Raw genomic sequence first — 22,146 nt, forward strand, 5'->3', positions numbered from 1 at the left:
TTCCGACCAGCGTTTAGCGCCGGCCACGTGGTGTTCGAAACCGACGCGGGTTGTCATGCCGCTTCGATCCGTTCACAACCATCGCGCTTCTTGCATCACGTGGAGGACCGAGGGCGGTCCAAATTTCAATAGGGAGGAGATGATAGGCGCCAAGCCCCTCTGGGCCCCAATTCACCTCTTTTCGGCAGTCGCATCCCGCCCGGCACTTCGACTCAGTCTCCCAACACTTCGATTTCGCCTTCGACGCTCTTCAACACCTTCGACGGTGCGCGACGCTTACTTGAAGCTCGGCACGGTCGTCCCGATGCCTCGCGCGTAGATCCCGGGACATCTTCCGCATTTGGCGAACAATAGGGCCACTTGACGCCGCTCGGCCAAGCGCGCGCATCGCTCCAAGCCACACCGACGTAGCCGGTCTTTCCCGATTAGGTATCGAACCTCGCGACATGCCTTCAACGACGGACACCGGTCCGAAGTATCTCGCATGTTTCTCTTCATCTCCGCGTTCGGCATGACGTCACTCTACCGATGGACTTGATATGTGCCCCTCGGTGAGGCAGCTTCTTGAGGAACAATGCAAAGCCCCTTGTACCAGTGTGCCACTGTCGATAGTCGTAGTGTCCTGTGTAGTATAAATTCTGTCGTACTTCTCTCCAAAAATACAAGATCCGGTTCCCCCCTCGAGTTCAGAGCTCATAAGTCGAGTTCGCCCCGCGTCTAATCCTTCAACTGCGTCACTTCGTCTCTCGCTGCGTAACCTCGAAACCTCGTCCACTGCGTTTACTCGTCGATACCGTCTCGACGAACCCTTCGACTTCGACTATTGTCGAAGAAACTGCGAACCGCGCCCTAGCTAAGTCCACCCTATCGAATCGTGTCCCTTCCTTCTACGATACATCGAAGAGCTCTGCCGAGCTTCGATCGTCTCCACTAACCACCCACAGCCTCCGAGTAGCTTCGACGACGTGTCGAAGCCACCTCGTACCTTTCCTAGCGTTCGTAGCCTTTTCCGAAGGCGTTTCTCGTGTTCACTCGAACCGCGGGACACCTTGCTGCTAACTCCCCTCTCACTAAGACTATAATCCGTCTCTCTAGTCCCTTTAGGTCGCACCCAGGTTAGGGGTTAGGGTTTCGTAGGTCGTATCAGCGGGAAGTTCGTCAAGTGGTAAGTGAGGTGCATAAGCTTCCAGCTTTGAATCAGTTATGTGTGTTGTTATCTAATACAAACACTTTACAAACTGTAAAGCATTTGCGAATCCATGTAGTGAAGTTGTCTCGCTGCCGCAGTCTGTAATCATCTGTATAGGCATACCTACTGCATATTAACAGCTGTAGGTAGATGTGACAGTATGAACATACTTACCAGAGAGTCCCCGTATCAAATGAAGATAAAGAAATACAATCGTGTCCTTGTGGTGATTGTTCAGAACAACCCAAAGCCCAAGCCACTTGCCCAACCATTTATCCCATACACCCCATATCAGAAATCCGATCGCACTGAGCTTGTCATGGCTGTCACCGCTCCACTCATGATGAGGTTCAAGGGCAACTAATGCTTCCCGATGAACCTTACATGCAGTTGGCCGCCGTAGTGCGAAGCCTTCAGCATCATGGATATGCATCTCGCTTGTAATGTAGTCACTAGGATGTATGTAGCATCACGTCACCATAGAGACATAATTCAAGTACTTACTGTGTAAAATTCAAGCTGGTATCAAATAAGATTCCTTCTTTGATTATTTGTGGGCCTTGACAATGTGTTGGGTCCTTCGCCAGTTGATCTAGCACAAGCTGGCGCTTTTGCACATTGGACAGGCTCCGGGTCATGACCTTACTGCCACGTAGGTTCAGCTTCTTCTGACATCGGTCTATATTGGTTGGACTATATCAATGTTCGACATCATATCTATTAGCAAGAGGTATGAATAATAAAGGAAGGCTTACCTTATTAGAATGCCATACTTATCCCGGAATATGTTGCTCAATGTCACCCGACTGCATATGTTGCACTTGTGATACTGTCGCAACAGTTGTTCGACAACAGGGCAGTTAGGTGGAGCTGACAACAACAGGTCAAATACTCGAGTTAAACAAGTCAGATCAGTGAGAACTCATGGCAGTGGGTGTATTGGTTATTTCTGTTGGGATTGCAATTATAGTAGTTATGATCATTATTTTTGTTTGACGACATACCAAAACACAAGGAGCAAGACTGTCAAACACGAAGGTTTGAATGACGTGGACAAAAGGAGAGGCTCATGTGATACACAGAACATCCCAAAGGTCAGATCCAGACCAGATCATGATCCGGGGTCGAAAGGTGCCAAGTCCAGATTCCAAAAGTAGACCTGGTACAGGTCGGCAACCGTAGTCGGCTCGCAAAGACTATCTCTAGCTCATCTCAGCCTGCCTCTCGCACGGTAGCCACTTCCGCACCTCCGCATTGTCCCACCTGGTGACCGGCTCCCTGTTCTGCACGTGCGGGGCCCTGCTCGTCATTCCCTTGACCGGCGGACATGTTGTGCGTGCACACCCCCTTGCTCATCTAAACATCTCTGTCGTTTGCTGCTTTTACTGCGCGGTGGACCAGCCCTGCCTATCTGCACGCTCCTGGCCCATCACGCTGGCCCAAGCTGCAGTATTCCACAACTGCATGCAGGTGTTCATGATGTGCACCCTGTTCATATTGACACTCTGATGCCCAGCTTCGCCCTGCCTGGTTGTGACACCAGCAGGCCAATGGACTGTGGCCAGTGTAGCCAAGACCAGTGTGATAGGCCAGAGGACACCCGGTGTGCGTCGCATCAGGGTGTGCTGTAGCGCGACGGCCGCGGATGTGGCATCCGCCATCTTCCATCCATGCATGGTGATGTCTGCCGAGCTGGACATTCCACCACGCCCATGTGCAGTCTCCCCGGTCTGTAACCATGGCACACAGTTGACGTGCTGTTGTCGCTCCTCTCAGTCCCCTGCTGCCCGGTCGCTCTCCTGCAACTTCATGCACCATATCCGCAAAATAGAACACCAAAAGGACAGTGTCGCACACGCACCAGAGCTCGTGTGCTGCCCATCTGGATCGCCCACCGTGCAACACACTCTGGTGGTGGGCAATACACAAAGGACACAGCCAAAGACCCATATCGGACTCGTAGCTCAATGACGCACCACTTGGCCATCGCACACCACACACCGCATGCTCTTGCGCAGGCCCCACACGGAAAATGTTGCCAGACATGCGATGTACAGAAACAGTCCGCGTCTCCCCCCCTCCATCACTAATCAACCGAGGGCTTGTTCCTAACACTTGCATTGTTGGTGCACGGAGATCTGAGCAGCTTGCATGTTCGCAGTGGCAGCACTGTGTAGCCAGGGCCAAGATGGGAAGCACGCCAGCCGCGGGCACCCCTGCCGCAGAATGTGCTATGGAACATGCTAAGTATGGTAAGCTTTGCCCCGCATGCTCTGTACCCGACACCTGATACTCCCCATGATGGCATTGGCAGGGGCAGGTTCTGGAGGTGGTCAGTGTGCTGGCCTGCTGCAAGACACAGATGATGCACCAAAACATAGACAACTGGCAGCCCCATGCAGAATGCAACTCAAGCTGGGAATCAGATGGGATCAGCGTGCAGGCGCAATGCAAGAAGATGGAAACTGACTGCGGTCTTGCATGTTGTCGTGTCCGCCTCTGCAGCGCACACCGGTTGGAGCATGTGGCATTGTAGCAAAACATCATCTCGAGGAAATGTGACCGGTCAGCTTAGGTTGCAGTGAGAAGAGACAAGAAAAGAAAAAGATGTGCAGATCAAGATGTGCATGCGTGGACGTGTCATGCAAATGCCTGATGAGACGACGGGCAGCCAAGCGAGGATTGTAGTGCAGCGACAGCGGAGCACACCCTCAACGCATCAAATACGCATTTGATTTGGTGCCTGGGTGAGTTTTTTTCCTGGCATCCCTAGGGTCGTCTCCATCTCCATCATGCCGCTGTGGAAATGCCACCATTAGGAGACAAGCACAGCCCACCTGGCTGCACTGTCCACCTACAGGTGAAGCAGTATGTTTATGCCTCGAAATTACATGTGTTGTTGCACTGACAAGATCTCACCTGGGGATGATGTCCGGTTAGTGCGTCATTGCATGACTTGCCCGCAATGCGCATCTCCATTGTCTCACAACATTCATGCGGCGGGGACTCCATGCTGGTATGTCCATCATAATGAACACTGCTTGCTTGCCATTACGACTACTATAGGACAAAGTATGTGCATAGTCAATGTTCTGACACCCACAGCACTCCGCAAACTGGCCTTGGCATATTGCCGCTACAAGATGGCTCAAGTATCAACAATGACATATGAAGTGCTAATCGGGATGGACTCTACTGGAAACAGATCAGTCAGCATGTGAGAGAGGCAATAACAACATACTGTTTGGGCATGCTCCTATCGCACTCTAGGAGTGGCAGTGTACCCGAATGAACAAAGGTCACCAGTCAGCAAGCAAAGACGGGCAAGACAGCACCACATGTTACTGCTCAGATAAGCCCTTCACCATGCCATGGCTGCGAGAGGACTGTGTGCATGTGCGTGAAGATGTGTCAATTATGATATATGAATATATTTATCACAAACACTGAAAATTCAACAGAAAGAGATGTGGGGTGGGGAAGCTGATGCAAGCAAAACAAGGTGACGGGGCATGTATTATCTGCTGCCCATTGTCCAATCAAAAACAAATTGCATGCCTGGTGGTAAGCAAAAGAAACATGCCAATGTGCGGGTGTTCTCCGGGTCGACCTGTGACACCGCATCGCAAGGATGTTGGTTGGTGGCCATGTGTGGTCTCAGTCAAGGCAGACAGGTAGAGATGGCTGTTGATGTGGTGCAGTAACACACCCTACTGGGCTATTTGTGGGGTGCATCTCATTGTATATGAGTGACCAGGCAACACTAAAGATATTGAACAAGATGAGATTACTTGTATGGAGTGTGGGTCAATACACGGATATTAACAAAGTACTCAAATCTATTGAGTTGTGACTGACTGATTGTTGAGGAGAGCAATGAGCAAGAAACAGACATCAAAACATAAGCACACAAGCACTGTTACTGTTAGTAACTCTGGGCACTCGTGTAAATTTGAACACTATAAGAATACACAACAGGACACATCACGCAGGACAATGTATCTATGACCGGCCAGGCCATGTCCTGATTTGATGAGCCCATAATGATTTGTTTCAGAAATTTTGATCAGAAGCATATTCTTCCTGGACACACAAACATGTACAGATCCGTTTTGACCATTACTGCCAGCCATATATATATAGTTGCATCCAATTGCCTGTGGGTGTTGCAACTATGCTGTTCTTATGCCCATAGGTGCTGCCACTGCCTATTATACACTCTGCCGACCATACTCTGATATATCAAGTGGACTATTGCCAACTTTGACTGACTGTGATGGGAGGTTAGTGTCTGCATGTTGATGCCTGTGAAATATCAGCAATTGACATTACTTGTGTCTGTTGACTGTAGCCTGTTGACTGGGATGCATCAGAAGAACACCAACTTTGCTTGTGGGCACTTGTGATCACTTGTATCACACTTGCCCAACTCTACAAGTGAACAAGTGACTAACAAGCAAAATCATTGGCTTGTGGGCTTGTGACAAGTACACAAGTATCAACAAGTGATCACAAGTGCAAGGTCATGGGAAGTCTGTTATCAGATTGGCCATTGTTTGTTAGCACTTGTGTGCTTGCCACAAGCCCACAAGTCAACAATTTTGCTTGTTAGTCACTTGTTCACTTGTAGAGTTGGGCAAGTGTGATACAAGTGATCACAAGTGCCCACAAGCAAAGTTGGTGTTCTTCTGATGTGGAGGTTATGCCCGAGTTTGTGTTGACTGGCATTGTACCTGTACCTCACAGTGACAGTAATGACAAGAGCCACATTAGCTAGAGGTGATCTGACCATTAGCGGAGGATTGTGGTAAGCTGGATCTTCACACAAGATGGATGAGAATGACTAATAAGAGGTATTGTGAGCAGATGGCACAAAATGCATGCAAATTGAGCCAAAACACCATTGACAGTGTGGTTCTTGTTCACACACTCCTGAAGATGGGCCGCTGGTGGGAGGTGGCAAGAAACAGCACACTCAAGAGACATACACTGCTGCAGGGTGCAAAGAGATGCAGTGTCGTGACTTAGGGTCCAGTGACAAGGAATGAACAAACCTAAAAGCTGGGGGTGTTTGACTGGGTTGACCGAAGTGATGGTGAGCATGCTCAAACCTAAGGCTATGGACAAGTAAGTTAGCATAGGAAAGTAAGTATGTACAGGGGCTTACTGATCTAGGGACAAGAGGTCGAAACTGAGGTCCCCAGAGCAACAGAGGCAGGTTTATATACACAAAGGGTTCAGGGCTGGCTGTGCACACCAGTCCATGCACAGCTGGTCTGTGTGCAGCATTGCTGTGTCACAGCTGCTAAGGCAGTGGCCCAGTGAGTCAGAGAGGCTGCATAAGCAGTGCTCGTGCTATGCCGGGCTATACCACACAGCCATCTAATCTAATTGATTGAGGCAGTGTGACTTGTCCATGTCAAGTGCTTCCCCACACAGCAAGGTCACTGGTTCGAACCCAGGAAAGGGGAAAAAGAAAAAGAAAAAGAAAAAAGAAAAATAGTCTGTGACATAGCAACTCATGACATGCAGAGATCAAGTCAGGACAGTCATCATGCACAATTACCTGTGCACTGTCGACATCCTTTCCATCGACCACAGGCGAAGAATTGGGCTCTAGTGAGGACATCAGCAGGGGTAAGGGCAGGGCAAAAGAGGTACAAAACCTGGAAGTGAGTGCGCTTGACAATGGGGCAAAGTGCACTGTACACACTGAGTCAATGATGTCAGGTGCAAGACAGTCTGACAAGCAAGAGGGCTGTTCTTTGTGTAAGTGCAAAGAACAGCCCTCCTTGGAGGAAACAAAACCACAAGGAGAGGCAACTCTCGATATAACAATGGTCACAGGCCCCTGGACTTCGCACAATACAAAACAAGTCAGAAGCACCTGATTGTTGCCTAGGCACTTGTTCTGTACATACATTGATGGCTGGGCTATCAATGTCATGTGCCACAGCCAGCTAAGGGTGGCAAGTACTACATCTGAATGGAGCCATGAGAGGATGCAATGACACATCCATATGGTAGGTTGCAAACAAGCTGATGCTTGTGCTCGGATACAATGAGTACAGTATGTGTGCACCATTCACTGGAACCATGTGCACACTAATGTAGTCCCCATTCAGTCATACAGGGTGATGATTGGGGCTACTATGTAGGTCTCTCTGCAGCACATCAATCTAAATGTGTATGACACTTCTCTCAGATCTCCAAACTACTCATCACAGAGTATGGCACCAAGACTGTCAAGGCCTGGCATACCAACATGCCAGTGTATGTCTGCTCTACCACAAGACCCTGGCATACTCATATATGATACAGGCTGACTAGCACTCCTATGTGATACATGGATAGGGCTGTTCAGCATTTGAGGTGCACCATGTATGATGTGCCAGCTGCCTGTCATAATTATACAACCACCTCTCCAGTCTGGCACCATCATGTGTGGCCCTCATACATGATTTTTGCGAGTATTTGAGGTGCATTATACATAATGTGCCCACCATTTTAAAATATGCTGCCCATTCTGGTGCATCTCATACATAATCATATTTCAGGCCTGATGCCATCCATTGTCATTATACAACCACCTCTTCAGCTCAGTGCCATCATGTGTGGCTTTTATACATGATCTCATGAGTATTTGAGGTGCACCATACATTACATGCTTGGAGAAACACTGCCCATTCTGGCGCAGCTCATACATAACCAGATTCCCCATTTTAATCCTTATTTGTATTACTTCTATATCTAGTTTATACCTGCTACTAGTGGAGGGTGACACCCTATGTCAAATAATACATGCTGTGTGTCTGACTGAGCCAAAGGTGAAGAAGAAAGTGTTAGCATGAGGTAGGGTAGAATTATAAGGGATGATTATGTACAGTAAAGCAAGCCAGATTTTCAGAATATAACTGTGATTACCATACATGATGTGCCCACTTTGAGAGAGACTGCCCATTCCGGCTGAGCTCATACATCATGGATTCTTCAGCTGTTATACATTGAGCCTGCTCCACATGATGCCACCATCATACATGCCTCCCAATTAGCATTTGAGGTCCATCATATATAATGTACAGAAGAAGCACATGTATTTTTAAAAATCCCGCCCTTCCATTTGAAACCATCATATGTATGATGGTGATGCTCCCGTCATTGTAAGCTCACCGTCATACAACAGCCAATACAATCTCATGTAGTTATGATAGAAAACATAGTATTTCATCCCAAGAAGTAATAATTACAATATACAATCGCATGACAAGAAAATATCTGTGGAGAATGACCAATGACATCCCCCAATTCAAGAAAAAGAACAACCTTTTGCATTTGTTCATGTACATCTCTTCTTTCTGGATTTTCCACTGCTATATACAATAAGCAAGGCATCAATGGTGAAGAAGCATCATATGTACTTATTTCCAGCAGAACTTACACACTTTTGTCAGAAACAATCAACACTCTGTTGATTTTCATTAGCACTGTTTTGTAGGTCTCTCTCCACGCTCAATGCTCCAGATTTTTGACACATGGTTGTTGTCCAATCAGTGTCAGCAGGGAGGGGTGCCCGACGGACTTGAGGTGGCCATGTGCTGACTGGTGAAGCTGTTTTCTCTCTCACATTCAGGCTTTCATTCACATTGAGATTGTCTTGAGGATCAGTTGATTGATCAGGTGATGCAGGCTGGCTCAACTCCACTATTTGGTTAGGATTCATAGGCTGCTCGTACAGTGCCTGATGACGTGATTCCTAAGGTGAAGCTGGGGAGGCATGCTCTGCACCAAAAGAGACTGTATGATCTGCTTTCTCCTTGTAGGCTGAACTGATTGACGACTGAGGTATTGTGGATGGAGGTTGTCATGCAAATGCAGTTGCAGGCAGTAAGGGCACTTTTGACAATTGTCATGTAGGTGGTCAGACAAAGGTGGTCCTAGGAGGTACAGGTGGCAGTGATGGAGTACACATATCAATGCCAGTAGGTAGTGTGCTCGCTGTGGAATATAGTAGAAAGTCAAGTGTGGTGATATGTGAGGTCTGCAATGGTGGTGTATGTGGCGGCAGGACCACCAACCATGGGGGGGCAGTGACCACATCACATGTGTATGAGTGTAGGTCAGGCAATGAGTTAGGACACATGTCAGGTGACAAGTCTGGATGCATGTCAGGCAGCAAGATCAGATGTACATCAGGCACCAATGTTGTGCAAGATGGACCAAAGCAAATGGTTGGTGGTACAGCAGTGGTGCCTGATTGCAAAGAAGGCAGGGACTGTAGTTCGGGAGCCTGGAATGTTTTGCTCAGAGCTTATGATTTTTGCCATTGCACCCACCACTGCCCAATCGATGTTCATGAGGTTCATAGAAAGACTCCAGTAGTGAATGACCAACTGACAGTCTGTGAGTGAGTTCTGTAGTTCCTGCACTAGCGAGATGCCTTCATGACTTGTTCTGCATGGGCTTGATGGCTACGACAACCAGATAGCATCTGCAACATCTTTGCCACCTGGAACTGATGAGAACAATGTGGTTGACACAGTAGGAGTGATTGGAATGTGCTGATTGAATGCTGCTGTCTCCACACCTGCTTGTTTGGCTGCAGAAGGGGTGGACATCTCTAGTTGCGCAGATTGAGAAGGTGTCCTAACATCTAGACAAGCTGATTGAGAAGTTGGTACCTCCACAGAAGTGCATGGTGAACTTCCAGGTACTGATATAGGTGCTTCATTTGGATCCAGGGGTGAAGAAGACCCTGACTGGAAAGTTGGTGTTTTTGCGGAAGTGGGTGGTGAGCCCCCAGGTGGCAGTACAGGTGCTTGATTTGGATCTGGAGGCAAAGATGGCCCTGCATTGCCCTGAATGAAAGCTTGGTGTAGGTCTTTAGCTAAAATGAGTGTTACATATTTCAGGAAATGTAGCAATGTATGTACTAGATTGGGAACTTATGAAATGCCTCCTTCAGATAACCTGCATAGTTGGCAAGGATGGCTTCCCACTGCTCATAAGATTGACCGAAGTTTACACCACTTGGTGTTTTGCCAACAAGAAAGCTGACCAGGAAATGAGCCAGGATATTTGTCAAACAAGAGCAAGATACTTATGACATTGACTCCAGCTTGCTGCCTGCTTTTGGTGATGGTCCACCAAAGATCACTGTCCCATGCCAGCCCATGAGATGAGCAACCGTGTTGAAGGTGTATTTAAGAAATGCCAAGAGACAATCCTGTACCCTGCAAAAAAAACCATATTAGCTGAGTTTCATTAGACAACGTGAGTAATGGCTTACACTTAGTATTCAGCTAGTGTTGGCTGAGGGACTGGCTCTTCTGATCCAGTGCACCTTTGCAGGCACTGCAGGCACACAAAGGCCAGTCCTGCCTGATAGATGACCTCAACTTCCTCCTTGATATTGTCCTCAGCTTCTTTGAAGACCGGGTGAGTCTTAGTATGGATAATCTTGATCATCTCAGCATGCATGGGCTCCTTCACATGTGCTGCCACTTCAGCTTGAACAACAGGCATGATCTTCTTATCATAGTACAGATTGGAGAAGATTTCTGACCATTGTTTAGCACATGTCCCCTTTGGGTGTAGAAGACTAGCAAAAACAGCCTCCATTGACTTTATAGATTGCGTGTGGTGGCCCTTAACAACCTCATTGTTGAACCAGTTCTTGATTTTCTAATCTGGAATCAGCAGTTGATCATTCTTGATTTATAGCTTGCCTACCTTCTTATGTACATTGCGCACCTTGTCGACCTGCACACATTGATCAAGTGACAGCTCTCCATGGTCTTGACCGAACAAGGCTTTCTCTTCTGGCCATGACTTGAACCATACAAACAGAACAATGTTCCAGAAGTCCCCGACCATGGAGGTTTTCTGGTGGTCTAGAAAGACTGGAAACTGAGCCATGAGAAAGTCATGTTGCTTGTCAGTTGTATGTCACTGAGGTGCCATGAGGTCTAAACAATACATAATTGTATAATGCAGAACAATGAACAATGATTGCACTTACATTTTGGGCTATCGTGAGGTTAGTGCTGTTATACATGACCCAAGAAGTGGATGACTTCAAATAGTTCATGTGGTGTCGTTGTTTGTGCGACCATTGGCAGACAGGATGCTCATCAAGCATGCTCGGGACAAGCATCAAGCTTCTTTGAGCTTGCTAGACATGAATCTACATATATGGGTGAGCCCCGGTATTATATCTTGCTTGCTGCAGCATCAGAGCGACATACCTTTCCTCAATGCTCGCCTTTTGCTCAATGACACAGCAAGCAGATGAGAAGAATAATGGTGTGAGTTTGAACTCAGCCACACCCTCCTCCTTCAGTCTCAGACCTCTCCTTGCTATGCTTCAGGACATTGTTGAAGAGCACTTGAACACTACATTGTGCAGTTTGGCTGAGGACTTGAACCATATGTGCCAATTTAATATGTCAGTAGACAGTTGTGACTTTGATGCATAGAGAATGGCAACTCACAAAGCATGGTGCATCTATCTGCAGCTTTGGCTGCTGCAATATTGGGCACTATTGCATTGGTCATGTTGTCCGTGAGGCAGGTATCACCTGCTCAAATGGCACCACACATTGCGTCCGAGGAGGAAGCACCTAATGTTGAAGTGCGCAATCAAACTGTTGTTGCTGTGCTGGAGGATCACGCTGTCAGTGCTGAGCCCCCTAAGGTGCATCCTCCTGAGCCAGTCGCTTTTGTCACCACACCATCTGCTGCCCCTCCTGCTCCATCAGCAGGGCCTCCTCCACCCATAGCCCCAGCCCTACAGTTTGCTGACCAGCCCAGAGTACACATTGCACCACTGCCTCCCTTGAATGGCCTGAAGTCGTGATTCTACCTGGTAACATGTAGGCATATGGTGGGGGTGTTTGTTGGCTGGTATGTTTCATAAATCCTGCATGCATCATATGGGCCTAGATCATGTTAGCAGGTCCACTGTGCAGCCATATGTCTCAGCCATCTCTGGAGCATGTTATTAGCACTGCAGATCGTACCAGGAGGCACTTGACATATTCAACAAGGTGTGGCAGTGCAGTAGTGTGTATGTTGTGCTGTAAAGCAATAGGAGCAGGTGTCTGCTTCCCTGGTGTTGAATATCTTGTACATATTGTAGTTTTAAGGTTTATCGCACAAGTTAGTTCGCTTTCTGAGATGTGCCCTGATTATATTGGTTTGTATCTTCTCTGTTTGCCAGTCAACTGCATATGGGACACCAGCCAAAGTATTTCATTATGGAAGAACATGATGAGGCTCAGTGTGAGCAGCAATGACAATACCGGTAGTCTAAAAAGTATGTTATACAATGCACTTTGAAACACGCTCATAGACATACCTGATTGCATAGGGCCCAGCTCACTTAGATAGCACAGAATCATTGCATGTACATTGTGCAGCAGCATAAATTGATGCCATTCAAAAACCTCTCGAATGATGACATGCCTGTGAAACTTCTTAAGCAAGCTCAGTGCCCCTTCCGTGTGTCATGCTCAACTAAAAACACACCTGACATTGGACTATGGGCACTGCCCTTTAACTATATCCCAATTGACGATAGCCAGCAGACAGGAGCATTCAGGAAAGAGATGAATGCTAAGATCTGGAACAAAATAAGAGAGGAAGGAGACCTGCACAAGGAGAGATGGATGTCAGGGAAGTGGAACAAATTGAGGGAGGAAGTATGCACTGAGATCCACCTAAGGAATTCTGCATGACAGGCATGTCAGGATTGTGCAATGGACAAACAGATGGGAAGGAAAGTTTACCTTGAATGGGGAGCGAAAATCATTTGCTCTCTTGTAGCAGAGGTTGAGGTCTAGGATAGTGGTCTAGACAATTATGAAGATGCATATACACTTACAGATTTGCCTTGGCAGTACTTAGACTAGAGACTCTGATAGGAATATGTTCATTTGTTTGACCAAAAAAAAATTGTGAAGTCTAGTGTCTGAGAGATTGAACAAGTAACTCACCTACAGTTACTGAGCTTGACCTACCAAAGTATCACAATAGTGCTTGCATTGAACCTATAGCACCCAGTTCAAGGTGCGTTGTTTGGAGTATATATCAGAACTCACCTTTAAGAAATCCTCTTATGCTAATCAAAAAGATGAAAATACCTTCAAGGCATGCACTCATTTAGTCTGCAGTATTTTAGCATAAAGACACACCTATTAATGTGCATCTTGTTGTCTCCATATTCCTGGTTAGCAGCACTGTTATCTGCTTGCTGATTGGCTGATCAGGCCTTAACCAGAATTGGCCATCAGAGCTTGAACATAACCTAAACTCTACATTTTCAGGTATGCTTTCCTATTATTCCTCTTCAAAGATCTCAACACTGTCTCACAATACATTGATTCACACTTGTGGTGGGCATGTTAGGTATGTGCGACACTCTCTATCTCCTGCCCATTAAAGAATCTGATACTTCAATCTAGCAACGGCACACATTAATGTTTGGGAAAGGGGAGGTGTGTTATCAACCAGAAGCATTCAGTCTGTCATAGTCTTTCTACTCTAAAGCTAACCTTCTTCTTTGTGTGTAGCCAGCTGTACACCAGTATTATTCCATGATCAATAGGCAGATGGCTCTGTCAGACAGTCTCTTTGAGATGATTGGTCACAGAACAGTGTGTCAGATGATAGTAAGTACTCATAACCCTCTAGATGAATCCCCTCCTGACGAGGAAGATGCAGAAAAGCGACCTGTGAACAACAAATGGCAATGTGAACCAAGGAAAGGTCATCACTGTTGACATGACCTGGCAGATGACGTGAACCTACCTGGAGCAGTGTCAGTGCAATCCAACAATGAAATCACCTCTTGCCCTTTCAATGCACTCTTCAGCCATCAAGGCACATCTTGAACATCCCCTCTATTTCCTTCCTCTGTCTATTCACTGTTTTCTCTGATCTTGAAATGGTGACCTGTGATCATGCCTCGAGGTCTCTGTTATTTGCAACATTTTCAGTCCCCATGGTTTCCCCCCCCCTCAGACAGAACAAGTGCAGGACAAGGTAGGTCATATTCTAAGCTAGTTATGTTTCATATCTAACAATACAATACCTCTTGGAGCCCATAACTGCTCTGTTCTATTGTGTAGGACATTATTTGTGTATTCTCCATGTGTCATTTCAAATGTTATTATCACTATCATTCAATAATACTATTATAAGCATGGTTCAAAAAAGCTCATTTGCCTTTCTGAGACAGCCAAATTACTCTATTTGCATGCACTGCTTCCGACATCGCATCTGGGCCAATGTTCTCAATAATCAAGCTTATTATTTCACATCTTCAGTCACCCTAGAATGTGAGGAACTTCATGATCTATGTGTGTTGTGCTTATAATTCATGTGTTCAAGCACTTGTAGTGTTTTGCTTGCCATTGGCAATGCCAAAAGCAAAGTGGTGTGCCAATCATCCTACAGTCAGGACCATAGAGGATTCTGACTCAGACAATGAGGCAACATGAACACCCATTCCTCATACACACCCTGACAATGTTATCTGTCATATCATGTTCAACTCCAGCAATGGGCATACATCATTGCAACAACTCTATATTCCAACACACAGTTTCTCAGATGTGACATTCTCTGAAACTACATTGCCTTGGAACGAGCCTCTGATTACCTTCAACAGCCCTGTTGCTTTCTCAAATGCCTTTGATACCTTTGATCTGGAATACATCTCACAACTTGGCCTGGAAGAGGACAAGCCAGTTTCCCGCCACCGGACTGCAGGTGTATGTTGTGGTACTCAATCTAGTGCTACATTTTAAGCTCATGCTGTTTATACAGGATGAGCCATTGCTAATGTGGTTGTCTGAGGTGGACAACTATCTCGCTAAGCTCCTGCACCATGAGGAACACAGTGGCTTTCCTGCACCATTATGTGCAAGATGTCGGACAGGTCCTGTGCTGATCTGTTTGTCACGAGTTGGTACGGTGTCCAGCCGTTTTTTAATTTTTTCCTTTTCGCGGGCTCGAACCCGCGACCTCTGTACTACATGCCTGATATGGACGCGTCGCTATCTACTGTACGATTAGATTAGATGGGCGGCAGTGCACGGCACAGCTCGGGCTCTGCTGACACAGCCTCTCTGACTCACCGGCCCCCAGGGCCGCGTCAGCATGCTGCGCACGGACCAGCTGTGCACGGACCAGTGCGCACAGCCTCCCCTAAACTTCCCCTGTATATAAGCCGGCCTCTGCTGCCCTAGGGACCTCAGTTTCGACCTCTTGTCCCTAGGTCAGTAAGCCCTCCCTTGTATCCTTTCTTACTTCACTCACTAATATATTATCTTGTCCCTAGCCTTAGGTTTGAGCGCTGCTCACCATCGCTTCGGTGAGACCTAGTCGAACGCCCCCAGCTGTTTTAGGTTTTCCCTGTCGCTTGACCTCAAGTCGCGACACTGTTGCTGTGACTGTCAAGACATGTTGCTATATTGTTCAGGCTGTGCTGTCCACATACACCACCACAACCCCTTTCACCATATTCTGGTACATCCCAGTATATTTATGCAAATTATTTGTGCTGATCTGTTCAATTGGATGTGGGTCAAGTCTTGCTTCCAGCCCAATACTTTCAAGAACCATGGTCTCCAAGTACAACTTGGACATGACATTGATAGTCGTTGTATCAACCCAGTCCATACCTGGGAGGATGATTTCATTGTCCTCAACATCACAGGAATTCTCAGGATAGGCCTTGACTTTTGCGGCTGTGAAAATGTGCCACCACATACTATTTAGCTACTGCGATCTCGTCTGTTTTCGGCCACCACAGTAGGCCCAAAAACTGCTGCCACCTTCTGCCTTCTAAAGATGTTCCACTTGTTATTGACACAGTCCAAAGTTTCCAGGTATGAGTTCTATACATCAATCTCCAGACACACAGATAATACTGGTATGAAGCCAACAAAGGTATGAAAGATTTGCTCAAATGTAGCATATCTGATCAGGATACAAGAGCACTATGAGTTGTTTTTAAGGATGGTTAGAGAATGGTGGCATCTTAAGATGCTGAAGTGTTCAGAATGAGGCCATGCCTCTGAAGGTGCTGCATTCACAAAAGCTGGTGAATGTGCTGTTCTGTGTCTAGCATGCCCACACCCAGGCAAGAATCTACTGGAAGACTGGTGTGACACACTCTCAGATAAACAGTAAGTCTAGAAGATGTTGCTGTTCCATATGTTGTGCTCATTTTATAATACAACAGGTGGCTATATCAATTGTTCATTGTGATCAACGTGAACTTTCATTTGAAGCATAAGAAGGTTTTGACAGATGTCTGCCTCAACAAAGGTTACACATATTTTGTTGATGAGAAGGATTACAAAATGCACCTTGCCAAGTTTGACACACTCATCCATGAGGATCAGAGCACCTGCAATAACCATAACACTGTGAAGTCAGAAAATCTGAAGAAGTCTACAGGAACTGCAGCCAGCAGTGTCATTACTGTTGAATGCACATAGCATGACATGAAATGGCCATGTTCTGTTGGTGACCTTCAAAAAGGTGAAAGGTATAATGTCATGATATATAACTATTTGCAGCAGGGGCAGGCTAATATCTACATCTACAGATACATCAACATCAACTACCTGTTCTGGTCTAGTCTGGCCAAACATACCACAGCTGACATTGTTGTATCTTATGATATTGCATGTCAGTGGTCCACAAATATCTGGGCTCAATTTGTGCGGTATAACTTCATCTTTGATCCCACAAAATGTGTTTTTGTCTTTCTGATGCCCAAGTTCCACTTGCCTGCACATCAGCAGGCATGTCAAGTTGGCTATTTGTTCAATTATACAAAGCAGGTTGGCAGAACTGATGGAAAGGCCATTGAGCACAGCTGGTCAGCTACAAATCTGTTCACTTCCAGCACCAAAGAGATGGGCCTGGGATCTTGATGCAATTTCTTTGATGACACCTTTGGTGATTATAATTGGTGCAAAGTATGTCAATTAGGTACGTATCCATAATGTATATAATGTTCAATTACTGACATCAATCATGTAGGCCCTGCACTATTAGGGAAAATCAAAGCAGCAGTACCTGAGCACAATGAACAACAGGCCGCTGATACGACCTACGAAACCCTAACCCCTAACCTGGGTGCGACCTAAAGGGACTAGAGAGACGGATTATAGTCTAGTGAGAGGGGAGTTAGCAGCAAGGTGTCCCGCGGTTCGAGTGAACACGAGAAACGCCTTCGGAAAAGGCTACGAACGCTAGGAAAGGTACGAGGTGGCTTCGACACGTCGTCGAAGCTACTCGGAGGCTGTGGGTGGTTAGTGGAGACGATCGAAGCTCGGCAGAGCTCTTCGATGTATCGTAGAAGGAAGGGACACGACTCGAAGGGTGGACTTAGCTAGGGCGCGGTTCGCAGTTTCTTCGACAATAGTCGAAGTCGAAGGGTTCGTCGAGACGGTATCGACGAGTAAACACGGTGGACGAGGTTTCGAAGTTACGCAGCAAGGGACGAAGTGACGCAGTTGAAGGCTTAGACGCGGGGCGAACTCGACTTATGAGCTCTGAACTCGAGGGGGGAACCGGATCTTGTATTTTTGGAGAGAAGTACGACAGATTTTATACTACGCATAGGACGCTACGACTATCGAGAGTGGCACACTAGTACAAGGGGCTTTGCATTGTTCCGCACGAAGCTGCCTCACCGAGTGGCACGCATCAAGTCCATCGGTAGAGTGACATCATGCCGAACGCGGAGATGAAGGGAAGCATGCGAGACACTTCGGACCGGTGTCCGTCGTTGAAGGCATGCCGCGAGGTTCAATACCTAATCGGGAAAGACCGGCTACGTCGGTGTGGCATGGAGCGATGCGTGCGCTTGGCCGAGCGGCGTCAAGTGGCCCTATTGTTCGCCGAATGCGGAAGATGTCCCGGGGTCTACGCGCGAGGCATCGGGACGACCGTGCTGAGCTTCGAGTAAGCGTCGCGCACCGTCGAAGGTGTTGAAGAGCGTCGAAGGCGAAATCGAACTGTTGTGTGACTGAGTCGAAGTGCCAGGCGGGATGCGACTGCCGAAAAGAGGTGTATCGGGGCCCAGAGGGGCTTGGCGCCTATCATCTCCTCCCTATTGAAATTTGGACCGCCCTCGGTCCTCCACGTGATGCGAGAAGCGCGATGGTTGTGAACGGATCGAAGCGGCATGGCAACCCGTGTAGGCTTCGAACGCCACGTGGTCGGCGCTAAACGCTGGTCGGAAAGGGGTTATAAGCAGGGTAGACTTAGCCTCATTTTCCCCAGCCCATCGTTCCTTCTTCGCTACCTCGTCGCCCCTCCTCGCATACTCGCTGCTTCGAACGATGTCCTCTCGCTCCGCCACCCCTGCCTCGACACCTTCGCTTGTCAACTGCCGCCTCGCCTCTCTGCTCGTGGTCCTCGAGGCTCCGCCGACCACCGATGCCGCGCTCGACGTGGTCGAAGAGTGGGCGCAAGACTTGTCGCCGCTCGTCGTAAGTTGCTTGTAATCTGCATAACCCAACTAACCATGTGTTTTCGAACAGCTCTCCTATCGCAAGGCCCTGGGCGCCATCCGCGACGAGGAGACGGAGCTGCGCGTCGCCGCCGCCATCAAGCAGCTCGCCGAGCGGGCGTCGGAGTCTTGGGTCGAGTGGGCGCGCGGGGACTGGCCCGAGCTCGCGACCGCCATCGACGCCGAGGTCGAACGACGGGTCGAAGAGCAGAAGCGCCTCGCCGAAGAGGAAGCACGACGTGTTGATAGGCGCCAAGCCCCTCTGGGCCCCGATACACCTCTTTTCGGCAATCACATCCCGCCCGGCACTTCGACTCAGTCACACAACAGTTCGATTTCGCCTTCGACGCTCTTCGACATCTTCGACGGTGCGCGACGCTTACTCGAAGCTCGGCACGGTCGTCCCGATGCCTCACGCGTAGATCTCGGAACATCTTCCGCATTCGGCGAACAATAGGGCCACTGGACGCCGCTCGGCCAAGCGCACGCATCGCTCCATGCCACACCGACGTAGCCAGTCTTTCCCGATTAGGTATCGAACCTCGCGGCATGCCTTCAACGACGGACACCGGTCCGAAGTGTCTCGCATGCTTCCCTTCATCTCCGCGTTCGGCATGACATCACTCTACCGATGGACTTGATGCGTGCCACTCGGTGAGGCAGCTTCGTGCGGAACAATGCAAAGCCCCTTGTACTAGTGTGCCACTCTCGATAGTCGTAGCGTCCTATGCGTAGTATAAAATCTGTCGTACTTCTCTCCAAAAATACAAGATCCGGTTCCCCCCTCGAGTTCAGAGCTCATAAGTCGAGTTCGCCCCGCGTCTAAGCCTTCAACTGCGTCACTTCGTCCCTTGCTGCGTAACTTCGAAACCTCGTCCACTGCGTTTACTCGTCGATACCGTCTCGACGAACCCTTCGACTTCGACTATTGTCGAAGAAACTGCGAACCGCGTCCTAGTTAAGTCCCCCCTATCGAATCGTGTCTCTTCTCTCTACGATACATCGAAGAGCTCTGCCGAGCTTCGATCGTCTCCACTAACCACCCACAGCCTCCGAGTAGCTTCGACGACGTGTCGAAGCCACCTCGTACCTTCCCTAGCGTTCGTAGCCTTTTCCAAGGGCGTTTCTCGTGTTCACTCGAACCGCGGGACACCTTGCTGCTAACTCCCCTCTCACTAAGACTATAATCCGTCTCTCTAGTCCCTTTAGGTCGCACCCAGGTTAGGGGTTAGGGTTTCGTAGGTCGTATCAGCGTCGAAGAAGCTGCGAAGCGTGCGAAGGCCGCCGAGGAACTTCTCGACAAGGGGAAAGGGCGCGCGAGGGTCGACGAGGAGGTCGCCGAGTTGTCGGACGACCCTTCAGTCGTAAGTGGTCTCTTCTATCGTGCTTCGATTACTAATCTCTCTTTCGTAGAAGACTCCTCGAACGCTCGAACGTCCGTTCGCGATGGCGGAGGTCGATATGGCCGCCGCTGCGCTTGAGAAGCGCCAGGCCGGTCAGAAGGTAAGCTCGACCCTTCGTCGAAGCGGTTCGATGCTAACTCTTCGATAGTGTGATCGTTGCGCCGGCCACCGCTCGGCCCCGGTCAAATGTGTTTGGGTCGAGAACGCTACGACCTGCGAGAGGTGCGCGCAGTTCCAACAGGGTTGCTACTTCGACAAGGTATCCGTGCTTGGGAAGACGAAGAAAACGCGCGGCGGGGGTTCAACCACAAAAAAGCGCAGTAAGTTGTTTCTTCTTGTTGTCTTAGGCTTTGGCTGACGTCTTAGTAGTTCGGCCGACCTCTCCTGGGCCTTCGGTCGCGGACTCGAGTGGTTCGAAGAAGCGCCGAGTCGACGAGCCTCCGCGCCCCCTGCTTCGACTGCCTCTCGATGGGGCCGGCCGCCTTGGCCTTGAACAGGATGATCTCGATGCGCTCGACCTCGACGACGAATCTCGGGGGATAATTCGCGTCATCCGCGAGGAGCGCGCCTTCATCGCTCGCCGTCGAGCGCTCCTCCATGACATGGACCTCGACCTCCAAAAGATGGAGAAGGCCGCGCTTGCAAAGGGAGGAATCGGGTTCGTGCGCGGGGCTGTCGACGATGACTAGGCGATGGCGCGGGTCGTCTTGTAGCGTAGTTGTAATCCTGTCGTAGAATATTGCGTCGATAGTCGAATCGAAAATGTGGCCTTTGGCCTAGACGAAACCTGGCGAGAACTAAGAAAAGGAAATGAAAATAAGTGTGTTCGAAGCAAGTCGTAATATGGTCGAAGGACATAGAAGGTGAAATAGAAATGTTCGTAGCGAGGGAAAATGGGCTTAATGAAAATATAGGCTCAGTTTGTCATCACAGCCTAGGAGGACTCGTCTAAGGTGAGCCTCCACGCAACGGTCGAATCGAAGTGTTCGTAGAACTTCGAACGATGTCGCGACTCGAGTTGAATCGAAGATATTCGTACACGGGATGGTCTAAAACGTAGGAGAGAAATCAAGCATATCGCGTAACGTGAGAGCAGTAATGGAGAGAAGAAAGTACGTATCGTGGTGTACAAGTAACAAAGGGGAAGAACCTCTATTCATCGCGTTCTTCGGCTTCTTCGACTTCATCATCGTCGTCGTCGCCTAGAGAATTCGATAGTTCGAGTTCTCGAAGGCGCTCTGTCGAGACATCTTCGAGATCTTCAGGAATTGGAATGGATTTGCACGCGAAATACGGAATGACGCGAAATGCTGCGATGGGTCGATCGAGGACTGTACCGTCGAGTTCGCACACGATGTACGCGCCGCCTTTGTTGCGCGAGACGACGATGAGGGGGCCTAGATATTGTGGGCGCATCTTGCGGTTGAGGGACTTCTCGATCTTCGTGTTGCGTATGAGCACTAAGGCTCCGCGCTTGAAGTCGAAATCCTGGATTGAGTGCTCGTGCTCTTTCTCGAAGCGAATTGCTGTAGTTCGACGTGCTTCGTAGACCTTCGAGTGGAGTTCGGTGACTTGCTCGACGCGTTTCTGGAGCGCAATGGCTCTTCGGGCGATGAGATCGGTCGTCGAAAGAATCGAAGTCGGTGGTGGTTGCAGATACGTAGCTTCGACGATGTCGAGAGGAATGAGCGGATGGGTGCCCGTAACAGCGAAATAGGGTGAGCAGCCCATACGTCGTCGAGTCGTGATGCGCTCGGACCAAAATACAAAATACGCAGCTTGGGACCATTTCTTCTCATCTCCGTCGGCTGTCTTAAACAAGGCTTGTCGCGTGCTGAAGTGCGGACGTTCGACGAGACCGTTCGCCCTCGAATTGTACCCACTGATTCGAATATGGTTGATGTGGTACTTCTTTGAAAGGTAATCGGCCGCCTTGATGAACGCCGTACCGTTGTCGGTGACGATCTCACTGAGCGCGCCCCATCGACAGAGGATGTCTTCGAAGATCCAGTCGGCGAGAG

At 48.6% G+C, this 22,146-nt stretch overlaps 8 protein-coding genes across 8 annotated transcripts; 6 read left to right on the plus strand and 2 right to left on the minus strand.

Annotated features, from left to right (window-relative positions):
- Positions 1-1,322: 1,322 nt before the first annotated feature.
- POSPLADRAFT_1159785 (hypothetical protein) lies at positions 1,323-3,273 on the minus strand (the record flags this gene model as incomplete). The annotated part of the gene is made up of 6 exons (XM_024487457.1): positions 1,323-1,641; positions 1,694-1,882; positions 1,945-2,018; positions 2,194-2,212; positions 2,576-2,919; positions 3,166-3,273. The coding sequence occupies 6 exons, from the start codon at positions 3,271-3,273 to the stop codon at positions 1,323-1,325; spliced, it is 1,053 nt and encodes a 350-aa protein (XP_024333265.1).
- A 3,179-nt stretch (positions 3,274-6,452) lies between these two features.
- Positions 6,453-7,505, plus strand: POSPLADRAFT_1159750 (hypothetical protein; the record flags this gene model as incomplete). Its single annotated transcript, XM_024487448.1, has 6 exons — positions 6,453-6,510; positions 6,791-6,861; positions 6,920-6,958; positions 7,217-7,259; positions 7,315-7,343; positions 7,395-7,505. 6 exons carry the CDS (start codon positions 6,453-6,455, stop codon positions 7,503-7,505), a joined length of 351 nt encoding a protein of 116 aa, XP_024333266.1.
- A 2,613-nt stretch (positions 7,506-10,118) lies between these two features.
- POSPLADRAFT_1160065 (hypothetical protein) lies at positions 10,119-11,743 on the minus strand (the record flags this gene model as incomplete). Its single annotated transcript, XM_024487495.1, has 7 exons — positions 10,119-10,239; positions 10,294-10,419; positions 10,530-10,870; positions 10,940-11,095; positions 11,208-11,232; positions 11,434-11,545; positions 11,680-11,743. 7 exons carry the CDS (start codon positions 11,741-11,743, stop codon positions 10,119-10,121), a joined length of 945 nt encoding a protein of 314 aa, XP_024333267.1.
- Positions 11,744-12,648: 905 nt separating this feature from the next.
- Positions 12,649-13,924, plus strand: POSPLADRAFT_1037469 (hypothetical protein; the record flags this gene model as incomplete). The annotated part of the gene is made up of 6 exons (XM_024477223.1): positions 12,649-12,888; positions 13,243-13,255; positions 13,456-13,512; positions 13,651-13,683; positions 13,763-13,857; positions 13,880-13,924. 6 exons carry the CDS (start codon positions 12,649-12,651, stop codon positions 13,922-13,924), a joined length of 483 nt encoding a protein of 160 aa, XP_024333268.1.
- A 1,962-nt stretch (positions 13,925-15,886) lies between these two features.
- Positions 15,887-16,126, plus strand: POSPLADRAFT_1084439 (hypothetical protein; the record flags this gene model as incomplete). Its single annotated transcript, XM_024483027.1, has 2 exons — positions 15,887-15,949; positions 15,971-16,126. Coding segments are annotated over 2 exons (219 nt in total), but the record flags the coding sequence as incomplete, so codon positions are not given.
- Positions 16,127-16,258: 132 nt separating this feature from the next.
- On the plus strand, positions 16,259-17,136 carry POSPLADRAFT_1159894 (hypothetical protein; the record flags this gene model as incomplete). Its single annotated transcript, XM_024487474.1, is given in 4 exon segments — positions 16,259-16,380; positions 16,437-16,680; positions 16,696-16,745; positions 16,806-17,136. Coding segments are annotated over 4 exon segments (747 nt in total), but the record flags the coding sequence as incomplete, so codon positions are not given.
- A 1,416-nt stretch (positions 17,137-18,552) lies between these two features.
- Positions 18,553-19,179, plus strand: POSPLADRAFT_1159771 (hypothetical protein; the record flags this gene model as incomplete). Its single annotated transcript, XM_024487452.1, has 2 exons — positions 18,553-18,702; positions 18,754-19,179. 2 exons carry the CDS (start codon positions 18,553-18,555, stop codon positions 19,177-19,179), a joined length of 576 nt encoding a protein of 191 aa, XP_024333271.1.
- Positions 19,180-19,993: 814 nt separating this feature from the next.
- POSPLADRAFT_1159721 (hypothetical protein) lies at positions 19,994-20,814 on the plus strand (the record flags this gene model as incomplete). Its single annotated transcript, XM_024487446.1, has 4 exons — positions 19,994-20,086; positions 20,136-20,225; positions 20,274-20,445; positions 20,495-20,814. Coding segments are annotated over 4 exons (675 nt in total), but the record flags the coding sequence as incomplete, so codon positions are not given.
- Between the last annotated feature and the right edge of the window lie 1,332 nt (positions 20,815-22,146).

The sequence above is a fragment of the Postia placenta genome (assembly GCF_002117355.1).
Source record: "Postia placenta MAD-698-R-SB12 unplaced genomic scaffold POSPLAscaffold_23, whole genome shotgun sequence".
Lineage (NCBI taxonomy): Eukaryota > Fungi > Basidiomycota > Agaricomycetes > Polyporales > Adustoporiaceae > Rhodonia > Rhodonia placenta.